The 18,313-nt window shown below is 35.5% G+C and overlaps 3 protein-coding genes and 3 non-coding genes across 7 annotated transcripts; 3 read left to right on the forward strand and 3 right to left on the reverse strand.

Annotated features, from left to right (window-relative positions):
- The first annotated feature begins 1,003 nt into the window (after window positions 1–1,003).
- TRNAE-CUC (transfer RNA glutamic acid (anticodon CUC)) lies at window positions 1,004–1,076 on the forward strand. The gene has a single exon. It is a non-coding gene; the product is annotated as a tRNA-Glu (tRNA).
- A 1,089-nt stretch (window positions 1,077–2,165) lies between these two features.
- LOC111811147 (SNF2 domain-containing protein CLASSY 4) lies at window positions 2,166–8,100 on the forward strand. Its single transcript, XM_023697890.2, is given in 4 exon segments — window positions 2,166–4,004; window positions 4,409–4,561; window positions 5,748–7,100; window positions 7,102–8,100. Coding segments are annotated over 4 exon segments (3,732 nt in total). The 5' UTR covers window positions 2,166–2,354; the 3' UTR covers window positions 7,678–8,100.
- A 1,356-nt stretch (window positions 8,101–9,456) lies between these two features.
- TRNAE-CUC (transfer RNA glutamic acid (anticodon CUC)) lies at window positions 9,457–9,529 on the reverse strand. The gene has a single exon. It is a non-coding gene; the product is annotated as a tRNA-Glu (tRNA).
- A 155-nt stretch (window positions 9,530–9,684) lies between these two features.
- TRNAE-CUC (transfer RNA glutamic acid (anticodon CUC)) lies at window positions 9,685–9,757 on the reverse strand. The gene has a single exon. It is a non-coding gene; the product is annotated as a tRNA-Glu (tRNA).
- A 57-nt stretch (window positions 9,758–9,814) lies between these two features.
- Window positions 9,815–12,141, forward strand: LOC111811348 (large ribosomal subunit protein eL43). Its single transcript, XM_023698154.2, has 5 exons — window positions 9,815–9,946; window positions 10,394–10,433; window positions 11,535–11,623; window positions 11,712–11,794; window positions 11,912–12,141. Exons 1-5 carry the CDS (start codon window positions 9,944–9,946, stop codon window positions 11,973–11,975), a joined length of 279 nt encoding a protein of 92 aa, XP_023553922.1. The 5' UTR covers window positions 9,815–9,943; the 3' UTR covers window positions 11,976–12,141.
- Window positions 12,142–13,328: 1,187 nt separating this feature from the next.
- On the reverse strand, window positions 13,329–18,313 carry LOC111811866 (casein kinase II subunit beta-1). 2 transcript variants are annotated; one of them, XM_023698902.2, is made up of 5 exons: window positions 17,757–18,313; window positions 16,232–16,450; window positions 15,435–15,544; window positions 15,189–15,354; window positions 13,329–13,862 (listed from the first exon to the last, which is right to left on the reverse strand). In XM_023698902.2, exons 1-5 carry the CDS (start codon window positions 18,007–18,009, stop codon window positions 13,732–13,734), a joined length of 879 nt encoding a protein of 292 aa, XP_023554670.2. In that variant the 5' UTR covers window positions 18,010–18,313; the 3' UTR covers window positions 13,329–13,731. The 2 variants fall into 2 exon arrangements, with proteins under 2 accessions (XP_023554670.2, XP_023554671.2); XM_023698903.2 differs by having other exon boundaries at window positions 15,192–15,354; window positions 17,757–18,311.

Consider the following 18,313-nt stretch of genomic DNA (forward strand, 5'->3'; position numbering starts at 1 on the left):
CTCATACCAATGGAGATGTATTCCTTCACTTATAAACTCATGATTGTTCCCTAAATTAACCAATGTGGGACTCACTCCTAACAATACTCAACACGATATTCCTCTGCTATTACCCAAAGACAATATAATATAGATCCTACCTTCTCCTCTTCGACGGACAATCTTGTCATTTTGCGTCATTAACTCTTAGGTTTTGATATCATTTTTAGTTCATCAAGTAACAAATATGTTTATTTTTAATATTTCGTATAATTATAATCAGTCTTGTTTAAGAAAAAATAAAATAAAGAAATACAGTGTCGACCATTGTAATTCGAAAGATTCGATTTTGACTTTGTAGAGCTGGAACTACTATCGCTATTTTTTTTAGAAAAGTTAACAATAGAATAGTAAGTTAGAACATAAATAAGAAGTGAACTCTATTATTCATGAAATCATTATTTAAATAAATTACTCATCTATTTATTTTTATTTTGTTTTATAGGTGAATGAGTGAACTTCATTTCATAAGGTTACATTTTGAACTCCTTAATTGGTCAAGTTTCCAAAATGGTCGATATATTCAATCAACTACAAAAAGACATTATCCGTTATGCAAATCAAAGAACAAGAACAAGCCCTCACAAGCAGAAGAACGTTCATAACTCTCTCAAAATTAAGATCTACACTCCAAATAAGTATCGAAGGGATAAACATGCCATATTCAAATTCAATACATATTATTTCAACCTCTTAACTTTTATTCAAAATATATATGTTTAATTAATAATCATTAATTTTCCGTCTTTTCACATTAAATGTATAAAAAATGTCCTAAAAATCAATAATAGCTAAATTAATAAAAATACTATGAATTTTATACTTTCTAATGTTCCAATAATACAGACAAACTAAAAAAAAAAAAAAAACATTTTGTTCTAAGAATCCAAAAGGCCGGATCGAACGGGTTTAAAAGCGGGTCAAATAATTATATTAACTTTATCATATCAAAAGGTATCAAACATCCGTTGTAGTCTAGTTGGTTAGGATACTCGGCTCTCACCCGAGAGACCCGGGTTCAAGTCCCGGCAACGGAATTTTTTTTCCCTAATTCCTTGTGAAAGTTTTGGGCCAATTTAATTGAAAGGCCCAAAACAGACAGGTCTCCCAAGATTCAAACTGGAGGCCCAAAAGAAAAAACAAAAGATTCAAACTGGAGGCCCAAAAGAAAAAACAAACTTTTGTTTTCGAGAAATTATTATTATTATTATTTTTATTATTATTATTATCACTATTATTTTGGTGTCTTGAATTTAAAAATTTTAATTCAAGTGAGTTTTATTTCTGAACCTGAGCAATTGAGCATAGTTGAAGGAGATTGAATATCAACTTCTTCCTTTCAAGTTAATGTCTGAGCTTTACACCTGTACTTAAAAAAAAAAATATTAATTTTATTTTTGTTTATGTGAGTTGGATGATTAAAAATAATTTTTATAGTCGATTCAGTTCTCGAGACTTGACCAAATTAAGAGTTGAAATTATAATTTCAAGAAATGAAATTCGCTCATTTTTATATAAGAAAAGTAGATGAAAGTGATGGTAATTGCATGATTTCAACGATGATAATCTATTTCTTCATTTGTATTTTTTTTAAAGTTTTTAAAGAGTTTAAAAGTGTTTTTTTTTTTTTTTTTTTTTTTGAAGTTTTTAAAAAATTTAAAAGTATTTTTAATTCTTTTTTAGAAAGTATCTTAAAAAAAAATATTAATAAAATATTTAAAAAGTAGGAGTATCTTTGAAACCCTTTGTTTTTTTCAATAGTATTTTATATACTCGAACGCTACTGTTTCAATTTCCTTTTCAGGTAGAGCTTGATGTAGCGGTCAAGGTGGAGGCACACGTAGGCTATTGACTATTATAGGGAGCCTCATCACACTTGAGTCTGGTGTTTCTTTTGTATTTATCTTTAAATCTGGTAATTCATGTCTTTTAAATAGTTTAATTTTGTAGTGGTTGATTTTTTTTTGCTATTGAAGTTCAAAGTGAACACATATATACTTTACATTTTAGGCATTTATTACTTATTTTCATGTTAGTGAACAACGGTCCATGGCTGGAGTCGGTGAAGAAGAGCCAGCTTAAAAGAATTTGTCACTCTTCCCTCTTCCGTCTGCATGCTTCTCCTATAAAATTAAGAGGTTGTTACATAGCGCCCTGATTCTTTATCGTACTCAGACACGTACATCCTGCTCAGTCCATATGATCATTATCAATGATTTTCTTGCAATTTCTCTCGCATGCGCCCTGTTTCACCCCATACACATTCATTTTCTGTCAACTCTGTGTGTGATTCTTGGGTTTATTTTTGACGTTCGATGATGGTGGACTACAGTTTGCCGGTGTCGAAGAGAACGAGGCCGAGGCGAGCAATGGCTGGAGAGGAGCATTTGGAGCAGAGGAAGAAGAAGAAGAAGAAGAAGAAGAACAGGGTGTATTCCGCCAGTGACAACGTTCGACGTCTGGTTTCCAGCGAAGGATTTGGTGATAGAGGTAAGAGGGTTAATGCTTCTGAAAATTTTTGCGTTAATCGTAGAATGGATGTGGAGCCTGTTACTTCGATTGTTGATAGTGAGAAGGAGAGTGTAGAGGAGATTGATTCTGTTACATTTGGTATAGAAGTTGGGGAATCGGTCACATTTGTAGGTTCTGAGAGTTCGGGGCTGAAGAATGCGAAAGAATTTAGCACGAAGGGGACTGAAAAGGGGAATGTTGATTTAATCCAGCTAGGCGATGGGATGATTTTGATAGATGAGAAGGAGGGTTTTGATTCTGTAAATTCGAACTGTTCGATTTCGAAATGGACTGCCTCTTTGAAGGATGGGAGTTTTGTTTGTCTTGATTTGGATAATGAAGATGGTAGTATTCGCTTGATTTCATCTGGCAAGGGAAAGGGTGCATTAGTGATATCTCCCAATAAAAGCATGGGGGGAAGTAGTTGCTTGAACTCTAATCGTTGCGAGAGTCGTGGTTGCTCGAACACGACTGAGCCTGCACGTTGTTCTGATGACACTATAGGTGAGTCCACTGGATGGGGAGCATCACCATCAAGTGAAGAGTATGATGGCTCCCGTGAAGGGAATTACGAATTAGAAGGATCGGAGGAGTCGAGTTTGAAGTCCTCTAGTTCAGAAAATGGGAAGAGTAATGGAAGTTACTGTGTAGAAGCAGGAAGTAGAAGGGAAAGAAGGGAAAAGGGAGATTTTATTGAAGGTGGACTAAGAAGGAGGAAAGCTTATGGATTGGACATATTGGTTAATCTTGACAAGGATGGACATAACGAAAATGTTAAGGTTGGCGAACAGTTTCATAGTATTGCGCTAAGAACTCGTTCATGCTTTGGTTTTAAGGTTAGGAAGACGAATACCGATCGTGGAACTGTCAGTCAGCCAGTCTGTGTCGACGAGGAAGAGTCAGATTTTCCGTGTGATATGAAAGATTCTTCATCAAGGCATGACAGTGGAGATTCTTGTGATAGTGATAGTTCTACTGATGATCAAACTTACGAGCCAAGGGCCTGGAGTAGTAGTAAAAAGAGTACGCAGGTCAACAATGGAAGTGATGATGATATCTTATCAGTAAAAAAAGATGATGATACAAACAAGGTTTGGAATAGTAAAAGCTTACCTGCAAATAAACACAACCAGAGTGGAGATTTTCAGAAGGTTCACCCAAAGAATTGCCATGAGTTTCACGATATTATTAAAACGAAAGGCCGCAGTGCACGGAAAAGTCTTGATGTTTTCAATATTCTTATAGATTCCATAATTGCAGACAAAGAACTGCCTTCAGATGAGTTAGATCCTCCTATAGGTCAACTCTCCCATATGCCTCTTAATTTGAAGTTTGGATTTGAGGAACCATGTCTTCCAGAGAGGTCAGAGGATGAAAAGGAGTTGGACAAGCTCTGGACAGAGCTTGACTTTGCTCTCAGATCGAACCAGATTGGTCCGGTGGATTCTAATACTGTAGGTTCATTCTGGAGCAATGGATTAAAGCTTGTTATGTGTTATTATTTAATGTCATGACATCATATATCTTCAATTTGGCTATTGAAACTATTATGTTGTTTGCGTGTTATATTTTTGCTCCCTTTTGAGAATTACATTTGTTACTATTTTCATCATTTATAGATTGAAAAGGTCTATGATTTGAAGTTGTCGATTTGTTCAAAAATCTTCAGCTCTTTTAGATCTGAGAGTTCTTTCAATAATGAATTGTCTGCTTGTTAGATTCTCCCTCTGGAATCAGCGAAAGATAGGAGCTTTTATACGAATACTGCCATTCTCCAATTGTCTGTTGCAAATGGTTGTATCTATCCACCATGCATCAATTAAAGATTGTGAAGTTAGTGATCCATATTGATTTGCAGGTTCAACACAAAGATGCCTTTCCTTCAACGCTTGAGCGAGTGGATCTGTGTCTTCGCGGTGATCATCAGCTCGTTCTCGATGAACAAATTGGACTTAGATGCAAATGTTGTTCATATGTCAAATTGGAAATCAAAGATATTGTACCTTCTTTTGTGAGTCATCTACCTCCCTGTTTATTTATATACTCGGTTCTTCTGAGAAGTATCTTCTTTTTCTGTGTATCATGTATATTCTTCTGTGAGTCTTTCGATCTTTTTTTTTTTCTTTTTTTTTTCTCAAAATTATGTTTTTCTTAGTAATTAGTACAAGGATTTTTGGGAGGGAGTCCCACATCGGCTAATTAAGGGTATGATCATGAGTTTATTAGTAAGGAATACATCTGCATTAATACGAGGCCTTTTGGGAAGCCCAAAGCAAAGCTATGAGAGCTTATAATATCATGTCATTGTGGAGATTCGTGATTCCTAACATGGTATCAGAGTCATGCCTTTAACTTAGGCATGTCAATAAAATCTTCAAATGTTGAACAAAGAAAGTTGTGAGTCTCGAAGGGTATACTAAAATAGTGACTCAAGTGTCAAACAAAGGGAGTACTTTGTTCAAGGGCTCCAGAGAAAGGAGTCGAGCCTCAATTAAGAGGAGACTATTCGAGGGCTCCATAGACCCTAGGGGAGGCTCTATGGTGTACTTTGTTTGAGGGGAGGATTGTTGGGAGGGGGTCCCACATTGGCTAATTAAGGGTATGATCATGGGTTTATAAGTAAGAAATCTATCTCCATTGGTATGAGACCTTTTGGGGAAGCCCAAAGCCATGAGAGACCATGGTGGAGATCCGTGATTCCTAACAGGCTGGACAGCAGATCTGCTAGTGTAACACTATTATCCAATAATGTTCCATGTCTAGTTGGTATTTTTTCGCCAAAGAACATTATTCTTTTATATAAGAAACAAGACGTATATTGTAGTTAACCGTCAATTATTTCTCGTTTCAGAGCATATTCAATTAAATTAATGTCTTCGTGAATGCTTTCATATTTGTAATACAGGTGAACGAGAAGGCATCAACAATTTTTCATTTCTTGATGATCTTGATAAGCGTTGGATCTGATTTTTCCTGGTCAAATGACATCATAGATGTGTTTGTTTGAAACTTCTTGCATTCATTACATTATAAAATTAATTCGCATTTCTATTGATACATCTTTTGTTCCTATTTAATCTGTTTAGTTTTTTTTAAGAAAAGTTCATTCATGGTTGTGAGATAATATACTGCTCTCTTGTTTGTATGTGCTTGTTGGCTTCACATTACAGTAGTTTAAGCATATTGTTCTCTTCCAGGATACAAATCCATATGGAAAGTCACAAAAGAGGAAATCTGGCTCATTTGAGCATGTTAAATTTGATGACCTTCCACAAGATTTTGATTGTGACCCCCATGACAGATCTGATTCACGATCGCATGTTGGACGCACGGTCTGGGATATCATTCCCGGTATAAAGAATGGCATGTACCCACATCAGCTTGAAGGCTTTGAATTCATTTGGAAAAATATAGGCGGAGGAATTGATCTTGATGAGTTAAGAGAAAGAAAGAGCTTAAACCATGGGAATGGATGCATTGTATCACATGCTCCTGGAACAGGAAAAACTCGTCTAACAATTGTTTTCCTTCAGACATACATGGAATTAAATCCAACATGCCGGCCTATGATCATTGCACCTAGCAGCATGCTCCTTACCTGGGAAGAGGAGTTTTTGAAATGGAAGGTTGGCATTCCCTTTCATAACTTGAATAAGCGAGATGTCTCTTTCGACGAGAATATTTCAGCTCTCGAGTTCTTGATGCAATCTTCTCCATCAGGACAAAGTGTGGACAATGTACGGCTTGTAAAACTGTTTTCCTGGAAAAAGGAAAAAAGCATCTTGGGAGTTAGTTACCGATTGTTCGAGAGACTGGCCGGAGTTCGAAAGATTTCTAAATGTGACAAAGTAAGGAACGTTCTTCTCGAGATTCCGGATCTTGTGGTCTTTGATGAAGGCCACATACCACGCAACGACGATAGTCTTATTTGGATGGCCTTGTCTAAAATTAAAACGGAAAGGCGCATCATCCTCTCTAGAACTCCATTCCAGAATAATTTTACTGAATTTTACAATACACTAAGGCTGGTGAGGCCAAATTTTGAAGACATAAGTAATTCTGGAGGAGATGAATGCCTAGATAAGAAGCATGGATGCTCAAAAAATATCTCAAAAGGAAAATGTGACCTTTTGATTAGTTCCATTGGAAGAACTTCTGAAGACTTACTGGAAAGTGCCGAATTGAAACAAATCAGAGCCATGATCAATCCATTCGTGCATGTATACAGGGGCAACATATTACAAGAGAAACTTCCAGGGTTGAGGAAATCTATACTTATATTACAGCCCGCAGAGCTGCAGAAGAGTTTTCTTGAGAGCATTCAAGCAAGGAAGAATTCTTTTGAAGTGGAATATGCCGAGTCCTTGATCTCCGTACACCCTTCCCTGATACTGAAGTGTGATAAAGAATATTGTGGAGTTGACAAGGACATGTTAGAGAGGGTTAGATTGAATCCTGAACTAGGAGTGAAAGTAAAGCTTCTTCTCGAAATTATACGTCTAAGTGAAGCTTTGAACGAAAAAGTCTTGGTTTTCAGCCAATACATAGAACCAACCATTGTCCTTCATAGAAGACCATCTTAAGTTTCGGTTTAAATGGACTGAAGGGGTAGAGTTGTTTCATATGGATGGAAAACGCGAGATAAAGAAACGACAAGCATTGATAAATACGTTTAACGACCCAACGAGTGAAGTTCGAGTATTGCTTGCATCTACAAGGGCTTGCTCAGAAGGTATAAACCTTGTTGGTGCTTCAAGGGTGGTTTTACTTGATGTTGTATGGAATCCCTCAGTGGAAAGGCAAGCCATATGCCGTGCATATAGACTGGGGCAGAAAAGAGTTGTTTATGTCTATCATCCCATTACTTCTGGGACAAGGGAAGAAGAGAAATACAGCCGACAAATGGAAAAAGATCGATTGTCCGAGTTGGTTTTCTGTCCTGTAGAGAGCTGCAATGAAGTAAAAGTATCATCCACAGATCTGGGTGACAGAGTTTTGGAAGCAGTACTCCAACATGAAAGGCTTAAGAATATATTCCAAAAGATTTTCCAGTCAAAGGAGTCCAGCATGAATGAGAACTGGTATGTATGTCTCGATTCTTTAGAAATTTGCTTACTTATTAGTTGACATTTGAGCTGTTTAGATTTAGGAAATAAATGATTGTAGTTACTAGTTTTTAGTTTTAAGCTAGCTTCAAGGACATTAACTATTGGGTATGTAAAAGGCAATCTCCCAAGTTCATGGAGCTAAGATTTCTGTCTCGGCTGCCGAATGTTAACCACGGGCTAGCTTAGCATCCGATAATCACCAACACAAATTGCTAAAAGATCTTCATACATCGTCTATATATTTTAGAAAAAAGATTTAGGTATTTTAGGAATAAATTGTCTAACCTCTACTATAAATACCTCTCCACCTATTAAGTTTTTCAACGCAAGCAATCCAAGTAAAGGAAATGGTAGTCGTATTCTACTGTGTCGTTGGTCTTAATAAGAGTGCGAGTGTTTCCTGTAAAAGAATTGTGTTCAACACAAATTTCCTCCTAACTATCTCGGGCCGTTATTTTCAACATGTAGAGGCGTAGGTGTTGCAGATAGAGGTAAGATGTCTGTTCAAGAGGAAATGTCTGACTTGGAGGCCCTACTAACATTTTCTTTCAGCCTCCCTAGAGTAATGTACTCTCAACTAAGAGGTTAGAGGCTTGAATCTTCGTATATTGATGTTTTGAAAATGTGTCGTTTGTGTGTTGTATTGCAGATTTTTGTAGCCTTGCGACGATGCACCGGTACCGCCGTAAGGAATCAGTAACTTGCATTTCATAATTTCATATTTTATGGAGGTAAATGCCACTTTTTGACATGTCTTTTTTTGGAGTGCTTAATTTTTTTGAAGCATATTGTGTAAATTGGTTGTTCACACTGCTCGAAATGTAAAGGTATAGGAGCTATAGTTTCATTTGGATAGGTAACCCAAAAGAAACTACAAAATCTTGGAAACCCTTTTTGTTAGAACATCAATAGACATACAAGTTTAGTTTAAAGTTGCTACCACAATGAAATGTTAGCAGACTTTCTTTATACATCTTTTTCTCTTTTAAAAACTTTCTTTAATCTATGAGACTAAATAGATAAAGTTTAATTTTTTTTTTTTTTTTTTTTTTTTTTTTTTAATTTTAAATTTAGAGTGTTAAGGTAAGAGATTGAATTGCTACAAATTTAAAAATTGTGAATGAGATTTTGACCAATATTGCAGTGTCATTTCTCAAATTAATGACAAAAAAAGGAAAAGTCTCAAATAGTGTCACCCGTCTTTGTTACGATCATTTGAGTTCAACTTTACCAAATTAAATTTTATTGGTATTTTAGCTCAAATTTAAATGATCTAAAGAAAAGCTCTCTAATGACAAATTAATCTGGATCCCGACTCTAAAAAGGTTAAGCCCAAGATTACAAGAGTTAAAGTTCAAACTCAATGGATCTAAAGTCATCTACTGTCAAGCGCACACCGAAAAAATTCTAGAGAATGTTCGAAAAATCAAAAGACTTTCAAAACTCTTACAAAAATCACAAATACTTCAAAGACGAGATAAACTTTAATAGGAAGAACTGTTTGCTGTTCAAGTGAGCATACACATGTATTAATGGTTTTTCTAGTACTACTATGCTCAATTAATTGCTGAGGTTGAGAACTAAAACTCACCTGAATGATAAATATAAAATTTTGAAATTCAAAATAGCAAAATAATAATGATAATAATAACAATAATAATTTCTCGAAAACAAAATTTGGTCATGTTTTTTTGGGCCTCAAGTTCGAATCTTGGCAGGCCCATCTGTGTTGGGCCTTTCAATTAAATTGGCCAAAAAATTTCACAAGGAATTAGAAAACAAAAATAAGGAAAAAAAGTTCCGTTGCCGGGATTTGAACCCGGGTCTCTCGGGTGAGAGCCGAGTATCCTAACCAACTAGACTACAACGGATATTTGAGTACAAAATTGGTCAAACTATAAAGAAAATTTTTATTTTGTTTTTGGGCCTCCAGTTTGAATCTTGGCAGGCCTGTCTCTTTTGGGCCTTTCAATTAAATTGGCCCAAAACCTTCACAAGGAATTAGAAGGAAAAAAAACAAAAAGTATTCCGTTGCCGGGATTTGAACCCGGGTCTCTCGGGTGAGAGCCGAGTATCCTGACCAACTAGACTACAACGGATGTTTGGTACAATTCAATATCGTGTATATAATATAATTATTTGACCCGCTTTTAAACCCGATTGATCCGGTCTTTTCGATTCTTATGTGAAGGAACAAAATTGTATTCTAGGGTTCCTCTCTGGTTCAAGTTCTTCCCACTTTCACAAAATCTTCTCCCGGAGATATTGTGATCGGCCGAGCGGAAATGGTAATTTCTCTCCCTTCGAAAAAGAGATTGCGTATTTTGGTTTGATTTTATCTTTCACCACCGTGCTGAACTCCAATGGGTTGTTATTATCTGTTAGCATGTTAATTGTCACGACTATCCGATAGATTTCATGAATGATGCTCCATGAAGGGATTAAGTGTTTTTCAATGCAATTAGCTTGAATCCAAAGTTTGGGAGTAGTTGATATGGTTCTATGGAAACTGCCATGATTTCAGTAGGAACTGTGCTGCTTGCTTTGTTTTTTAGATTTTTCTTCGTGCTTTGTTACGCTGTTCATATACACCTTTACGCATTTCTTGATACTTCGAGATCCGAATTATGTATTGAAAGTGAAATGCTTAACTTTCTTTTGTGAGAATTGAATATTTCATTCATATTTCATTCGATGTGAAAAGTTTTAAACTGATGTCTTTGTTTTTTACACAGACAAAGAGAACCAAGAAGGCAGGCATTGTTGGAAAATATGGTAAATATTTAATAATTTCGATTTATGATTTATAATTTATTAGCTTGGGCGTACATAACTATTTTTCTTTGAGAATGCTTGTTTTTGTATTATCGTATTCAATTATCTTACGTCTGATTCTGCCTTAGGTTCTATGTTCCCATCCATAGAATGTCCAATGAGTTGCTTGATTCGTAAGAAAACTATCCTAGTATCCTGTCTGAGCTGTACTTTTACCTGGTTTCTCATCTTAGAGAAGTCATGGACGACCTTTAAAGATTTAGTAATAAGTTTCTATAATTATTAGGATCAAAGAGAGAATTTTCCTCTGTAGAAGTCAAAACCTTATAAAGAATTTCCCTGTCCGGGAATTGATTGAATATAAAATGGCACTGTTAATTGATTGTTGTCGTAGTAAGATTCAGTGTTTTCTTTTTAAGAAAAACTTGTGGCAAGGAGCGCTCCTGGGCACAAGGTCCAGCTCGAGCGCCTTGCATCTAGGAAGGGGTGGCCAAGGCGCATGCCAGGCGCTCGCTTAACATGCCTCCAGTGATTCTTTAATTTTTCTTAACCTCTTAACTCTAAGTGCAGCATTAAGGATTATTATTGTAAAAATAACAATGATATTTTCTATTTTAACCCTAAATTCAACGTTTAGATTTTTGCCTTAATAAAAAAAAATGGATTTCCCTTCGATCTTACTTCTTCTTCTTCTTCTTCTTCACATGTTCATCTTTATATGTTTTTGTGTTAAAATCTCATCTTTATATGTTTCTTAATGTGTGTATATATATGTATCTATATATTTTATGTTCTTTTATACATCGTGTGCTTCGCCAAAGAAAGCCCGTGTCTTTTTTTGCGCTTTATGCATAAGCCCGCACCATAGTGTGTCTTGGGTTTAAAAAAACACCAGTAAGATTTCCTTAAAATGTTATGCGCAATGTGGGACAATATACATCAATATCATCAGCAAACCTTATTACTTGATTTATGAATATATCTCTGCAGTATCACGATTATAACTGCAGACCTGTGTATATGATATCTGGCTCACCTCTTTGCATGGAGGATTTTCGTTTTCCATTTTCTTCTTCTTCTCTTAACTTTGGCTGATAACAGGTACTCGATACGGTGCCAGTCTGAGAAAGCAGATTAAGAAGATGGAAGTCAGTCAGCACAGCAAATACTTTTGTGAGTTCTGTGGAAAGGCAAGTAGTTGTGCTCCTTTTTTGCCCAAGTTTTTCATTTCCAAGTCACTTAGTCTTCATGTTCCAATTATATGCTTCCCCATTGCAGTATGCAGTTAAGAGGAAGGCAGTTGGAATTTGGGGCTGCAAAGATTGTGGTAAAGTGAAGGCCGGAGGTGCCTACACTCTTAAGTAAGGATCTTACTTCTTTTTGTTCTTGTTTGTTCTTTTTTCTTTTCTTTTTTTCCTTTTCAGTTTTTGTTGTTTAAATGTATTTGATTTTGATGTTATTTTTGGTACCTTTGACAGCACTGCTAGTGCTGTGACAGTGAGGAGCACTATTAGGAGGCTGAGAGAGCAAACTGAAAGCTAAGCCATCTTCACTGCGTATTTGATCTTTTTCTTTTTCTTTTTCTTTTTTTTTTTTTTTTTTTTTTCCTAAAAGGAAAAAGAATGCGCCCTCATTAAACTTATTGTCTTCATATCAATGTTGTAGGAATTGGTTATTTTAAGTTAATTGAAACTGATCCTTTTCTTCATTTCTTGTAATAGATTCTATTGATTGTCAATTGAGTTTTACTCGAGTAACGTATTTGGTGGCGAAAGTTGATATTGATCAAATGACTTGTTTGCTATTGTTTACATAACTTTTTTCAGATTTCTAGAGTTAATGTTACTGTCCACATTAAAATTATTTTTTTAAAATTCATGATTATGATTTTGAAGTTATAGGTTTAATCTCTTAGCATTTAAACTCATTTAGAACGTCAAAAATAACATTTAATTTTATATCTAATAGTTACATGAATTATAAAATGTTTTGATAAATTCTTAAACTTACAATTTTGTATTTAAACAACTTATTAAATGCAAAATTGTAAGCTTAGGTGTATGAAACTTAAATATTGGTTTTCTTTAATAGATTAGTTAATTGGTAAACATTTAAAATATATGAAATGTACAATAGTGAAAGTTCTTGAGAACTTACAACATTAAAAGTTACAAAATTTTTAATATATCATTTTAAAGTTCATTTTATATTCAAACATGAAACTATATATATATATATATATATAAATATGCATGTATGTGCATGGGATATGCCGAATTGGTTGTACTTTGATCCTTCAGGTAGGGAAAGGGTCGAAATTAAAGCTGAGAATGTGATTTTGATACAGATTGGAAGGTGTTGTGCTTATCCCATTTCTTTGATATTGGGGAATTGGCAAAGGCTCCTGGAATCTTTGTTCATATTTCCAAAGACTTTTCCCCAAAATATTTAATAATAATAATAATAATAATAATAAGTAACCTACACAACTTTAATTTATGATTTTGACTGGAAATATATAATAGACAACCAATGTATGTGGACAAATTGTGCATCCTAGCGTCCTCTCCTACTCCTCTAGTGTCCATTCATTTTCATTGTGTTACCATTTTTTACTGTGAAAGCAAAATAGACCTGAAAAAGTCAATAAAATGATGATCTTCTAGCACAATTGACCATAGAAGAATTTGGATGGAAATGGACATAATCAATGGTATATGCTAAAAATCTCATATGAACACAGCACTTTCCAAAGAAGTGGAATCTTTAGAACTAAGCAAACACAGAGAATAGAGCATTCAACAAATATGAAAACGACATGACTAATTGAGTCACCCCATCATTACTTTGCAAAGAATAATAACCTTGGGACTATAAAGACATGCAAGGCAGGCATGGTGACAAGCTATATTTGAATTGTCATTAAGGAAACTGTTAGATGAATAAACAGATTAAACAAGACAGCAATCTCCACACTTAACCTTCCAAAAAGAGTTCATTCTTTCCTTGTTTTTTTTTTTTTTTTTTTTTTTTTTTAGGGGGAGGGGTGAATTCAAAAGAAGCTCACCAAATACGAGCCATCATGAGAATTGGCACCTCCATTCACAAGGGGTTGTAGATGAATGCCCCATCCTAACATTGCGAGGCGGATAAAGGGAGGAATCTTCTTCGTTATTAATTAATTGTCAAAGGAAGCATCTGCTAAACTAATTCTCAAAAGCATGTCTTTCCCAGAGAAATTTCAGCAAATAAAGATTGCATAGAACTCACCCAAGTGAATGCTTTTAAAGTTCCAGCTTCATGGCTTGTGGATCTTGAACCCGAAAACTCTTGGAACGTAGCTCTGAACCGCTTTTTGTGGCTTATGGTGACCATATGTCATCAGGAAGAGGTGAGAAAATGTAGTTCCAAAATAAGCTCCATCAATGTCTATATAGAGTTAAAGAAACTTATGAAGTAAACCAAAATTGAGCATGTGAAGACACTGCTGTTCATCTAAAATAGATTCTTATCATTCACAATATATATAGTCTTAAATGCAATTCAGTGGTTGAAAACAAATATTGTGTAGCCTTAAAATGCATTATACAAAATCTGAAAATCAAGAGTTTCAAATAAAAATAAACATGAGAAGACTGTAATTTTTCATGTCTAATCCACAAATTACCATTTCCCATCTGGTCAAAGTGGATCAACAGTTGGGAAAAGTTGATGGCTATCAAATTCTCCAGCAAGAGGAGATACCACAAACTCACAGTTGTCCTTCGGGCTATTCAATTAAGTTTGCATAAATTTATTCCGTCATTTTTATACCATAGACACTAGAAAAATGTGAGCAACACCATATGATTCTAATTTACATTTTCAATCATGTCACATTTTCTTTTCAAATACTAATATGTTCCCATTACTTATCAAGTGATTCAAGTCTAAAGGAACATGACTTAAAATTTTATACCAACCTTTCAAGACTAACTCCCCGTTAGACCAAGTACTAATGAGGATATCTCATCTATCAAGATTTTCAATAAACTCAAAGAAACAATCATTATGACTAGGATGGTTATAAAGCATTAATGTGCATGAGACTTTTCAGTTTCGATGAAGAATTAAGTTTAAAGCTCTTAAATGAGTTGTTTTTCATAAGAAGATTTTAGGTTATTCTCATTAAGGGTAAACAATGTCCTATTACCCATGCTAGTCTTGCTCTCAAATCCATTTCTAGGTTTGCCAATCGAATTAGGAAAATGTGAATCAAGTGGTGCTTCTGAAGCAGCTATCAGCGAAGGCCATTTTGGATATAATGAATTAACAATTCCCATCTAACATCCCAATTACATTACTGAAATGAAGAAGATGTTAAGCTTGCAGTTTTTGAAGTGCTTAAGAATGAAAAAGAAAAAAGAAAAAAGAAAAAACAAGCTTGGAGACTTTATGTGGATGTTACATCAGACTGACATGTGAATGTCTTGAAAGACACATTGATGGTTGGTTATTCGTAGCTTCAGCTAAAGTTCACAAGCTCTCAAAGTCTTTTAGGCGAAGTTATTGGAAAACCTCTTTTTTCTTTAAAAGCTTTTCATGGTCATTCTTTATATGGTTGTAATTGTCTCAAATTTCTTGTTTTGGTATTTTTTTTTTTCACTATTTTACTCCCCTTTGAAAGTTCAATATCGATGAAAAGTTGTTTCTTGTTAGAAAAAAAAAAGTAAATTAACAAATGCATGAACATATGATCATAAAACTTAAGGATACTACCTTGATACTTCGATCGAGGATAATAAACATCCTCACACCTTGGACAGTATATCTTGACGGTGCCTGATCTAGGAATGTCTGATTGACCAACAGGAAGACAGGGTTGTCCACAGCAGTAAACTCTAGGGCATCTCCCAAAGTCATAATTCTTGAACTTGTCAAGCTGCAAAAATCATAATGGGTTATTCTGACCTCTGGTAGCATAAGCATATATAAGAAGAAGACTCAAAAGAAGATACTCACCATAGCAGCCATTCCTTTACTTGTCAATATGTATCTCGCATGAATTAGACCGTAAAGCATTTCAGCTGCAGATTCAATTAGTTCATTCTGTTCCTCTGTAAACATATCACCTGCACATTTCACCCATTCAAATTGATTTCTGACTACCAACACTCACATGGGAGATTGAAGCTAAGATATTTTATAGGAGAAATTAGAATAGTGGATACTGTCGATAAGCCGAAATGACAGAATAATAGTTATCATAGAAAGTATGCACAAATCACTATGAGTTGACCTATCGGTTATTGGGGGCTGAAAAAAATATAGTGGACTTGAAAAGACTGAAACCATGGGGGCCACCTGCCTTAGTTCATACCATGGTAACTATCAATAGAATTTAATGTTCTAGGAGTTTTCTTGACAACATATAGAAGTAATATCAAATGGTTGTGCAATAAAATTACTCAAGGTGCACGCAAGCGTGCTCAAACATTCACGGATATTAAGGGGGGGGGGGGGGGGGGGGGGGGGGGGAATTCATACAACGAAGGGTTTTATCTCCAAAGAAATGGGAGGAATGGCTATTTCAATTCCTTCATGACTTTCAATATCCTATTGATGGCTTCCCTTACGTTATTGAGCATGAGCAATCTTGTTGTAAAGTTACTATTGTAATGGCATTAGCTACATCGAAGAGAACACGTACAAAGCCAGTTTAGATTTTATTTATTTATTAAAGGAAATCTTCTCAATAAATGATTTCTTTGATATCGAGGCAGAACATGTCAGAATACCATAAAATGCATTAACCTTACCATTAGAGGATTCAACATCCAGAATCAAATCAAGAGCATAATCATAGTATGGAACTTGGCTGCTTAACCCACAAAGGTTAAAGTCATCTTGTATATAGTCATCATCCACTTCACAGAAGAACTCATTTCCTCGCAGATTACAAAACCATGAAATCCAAGATATATCATCACCATCAGATCCACTGACATCTGACTCTTCACTGTCAGTCTCAGACTCCTCTGCAATTAAACCAAAAGATTATAAGTCCAAGAGATCAACAAACTATAAAACAATCATATTGTAACTAATTTATAAAGAAATTTTATCCAACTCTTAAAAACCAAACAATCAGACAAAAAAAAAAAAAAAGCAAAGTTCTGAATAATTTTTATCTGCAAGTTAATAATGCCCGTTATCAATTGAGTAATTAGCAATATGTTATCTGTTCTAGTTTCATAATAGAGAAGAATGGTGAAGACAGCAAGTTGGAGTATGTTCTTCGACAGCAACTAATCCTGAATAGCATCTACATCAACAATTTTGAAATTATGTCACAAAAAACCACAAACATTAAGCCGATCATATATCCTCTCATCAGTCAATAATCAAAATCAGAATTCACTAGCAGGGACAACATTCACTCTAATCAAGTATTTAATCATTCCACCAAGTATTTCAGGTTTTATTCCATTGGCAGGCATTGAAATTAAGCTATGTGAAATGATTATTTTTTATTTGACAAAAGAAGGGGACAAAAGCCAGTGGTATCAAGTGAATCATTTAGACTCTGCTGACAGTAATTCATAAAGCTAGTGTTCCACAAACGAACAACAATCTTAAGTTCCACCCCCAAATAATATCCTCTGCTTGAAACAAAAAAGTTCAAGAAATTCTTTTAAACCCATGATTTTGAAGTTCCATATTGATCCCCCGCCCCCCTTATTAAAATAGAACAGTGGGAAAATATATTACAAGATGAAGAATGTAAAATTAACATTATTGTTTGTTGTTCATCTTTCATTTTCAAAACACAAGCACGCGCACGCATATTGAATTTGGACATATTATCACTTAATTATACACCATGTAAACAGCGCAGCACAGAGATCCTTCTCAACCAAACAAAATTTACGAAATGGAAGGCACACTTCAAGAGGATCAGAACAAATAACAATGATTCCTTGCTGAAGTTAGTGAACAAAACCATCCTTCAGTAGGCAAAATATCTGAAAATGCTGATATCAGTTAACACAAGACACCTTAGAAGCGAACTCTAAATCATCTTAACATGGGAGGCACTATCGGATCCTTGAATTCCCAAATCGACACGCAAAAGGAAACAGGAGAAGAAGGTAGGTCAAATTAGAGATATGCATAACTTACACACAAAGCTAAAAAAACAAAAATCCCAATTAAAACCTGAACAAAGGAGGACCAAAAACGAGAGAAAAAAGAGCTGAAACTAACAAGTCGGATGGTAACGCAGACAAGAAAAATCGAGAAAAAAAAACAGAAAAAAAAAACAAAGAGAAAAAGTGGAACAACCAGAGCAGTTGGTCTTAGAGAGAGATGCAGAGTGAGAGTCTCTCTGATCAGACGGCGGCTTCGTCATTAAAACCGACGGAGGCGCAGAGGGCTTATTATCCTTGCCGTTAATGACGGTACGAGAAGTCGAGGGCGAGGATCGCTCGAGCTGCTTATCGAGAGCCTCATTGATGCGCTTCCGATCGATGGGAGTGACGTCCAACTTGGAGGCGCCGGTGCCGACGCCGCCAAACGCAGGACGGTCCCGGTGCATCGCCGCCGGTTGAGGGGCCGAAAAAGAGAGGATGAAGAGGCTAAATCTGTGGGAGAAACATGCCCAGAAAAGGGGAACGGAGAGGAGGAGGAGGAGGAGGAGAAGAAGAAGAAGAAGAAGAATTGAAAAGCAAAGAAATTGCTAAACGGAATCTGAGAGAGAGAAGAAGGAGTGAGAGAGCAAAGAAGAAGGCATTATCGGATTCCAAAACCTTAACCAAAAAATCACACAGCGATAGAGCAGAGCCACGATCAAATCTGTGCAACTTCGCTCCGTGGTTCACGATTAATCGGCAGCGCCAACT

Source organism: Cucurbita pepo, chromosome 15, assembly GCF_057944985.1.
Source record: "Cucurbita pepo subsp. pepo isolate OVF chromosome 15, ASM5794498v1, whole genome shotgun sequence".
NCBI classification, from domain to species: domain Eukaryota; kingdom Viridiplantae; phylum Streptophyta; class Magnoliopsida; order Cucurbitales; family Cucurbitaceae; genus Cucurbita; species Cucurbita pepo.

Coding starts and splice junctions, on each gene's coding strand:
- LOC111811866 (XM_023698902.2), bottom strand. CDS start 18,009: ATGCACCGGGACCGTCCTGCGTTTGGCGGCGTCGGCACCGGCGCCTCC. Junction 16,451..17,756: donor CTCTAAGACCAACTGCTCTG/GTTGTTCCACTT, acceptor GTTTAATTGCAG/AGGAGTCTGAGACTGACAGT. Junction 15,355..15,434: donor GTAAAGGAATGGCTGCTATG/GTGAGTATCTTC, acceptor TGATTTTTGCAG/CTTGACAAGTTCAAGAATTA.
- LOC111811348 (XM_023698154.2), top strand. Junction 10,434..11,534: donor AGGCATTGTTGGAAAATATG/GTAAATATTTAA, acceptor GGCTGATAACAG/GTACTCGATACGGTGCCAGT. Junction 11,795..11,911: donor GGAGGTGCCTACACTCTTAA/GTAAGGATCTTA, acceptor TACCTTTGACAG/CACTGCTAGTGCTGTGACAG.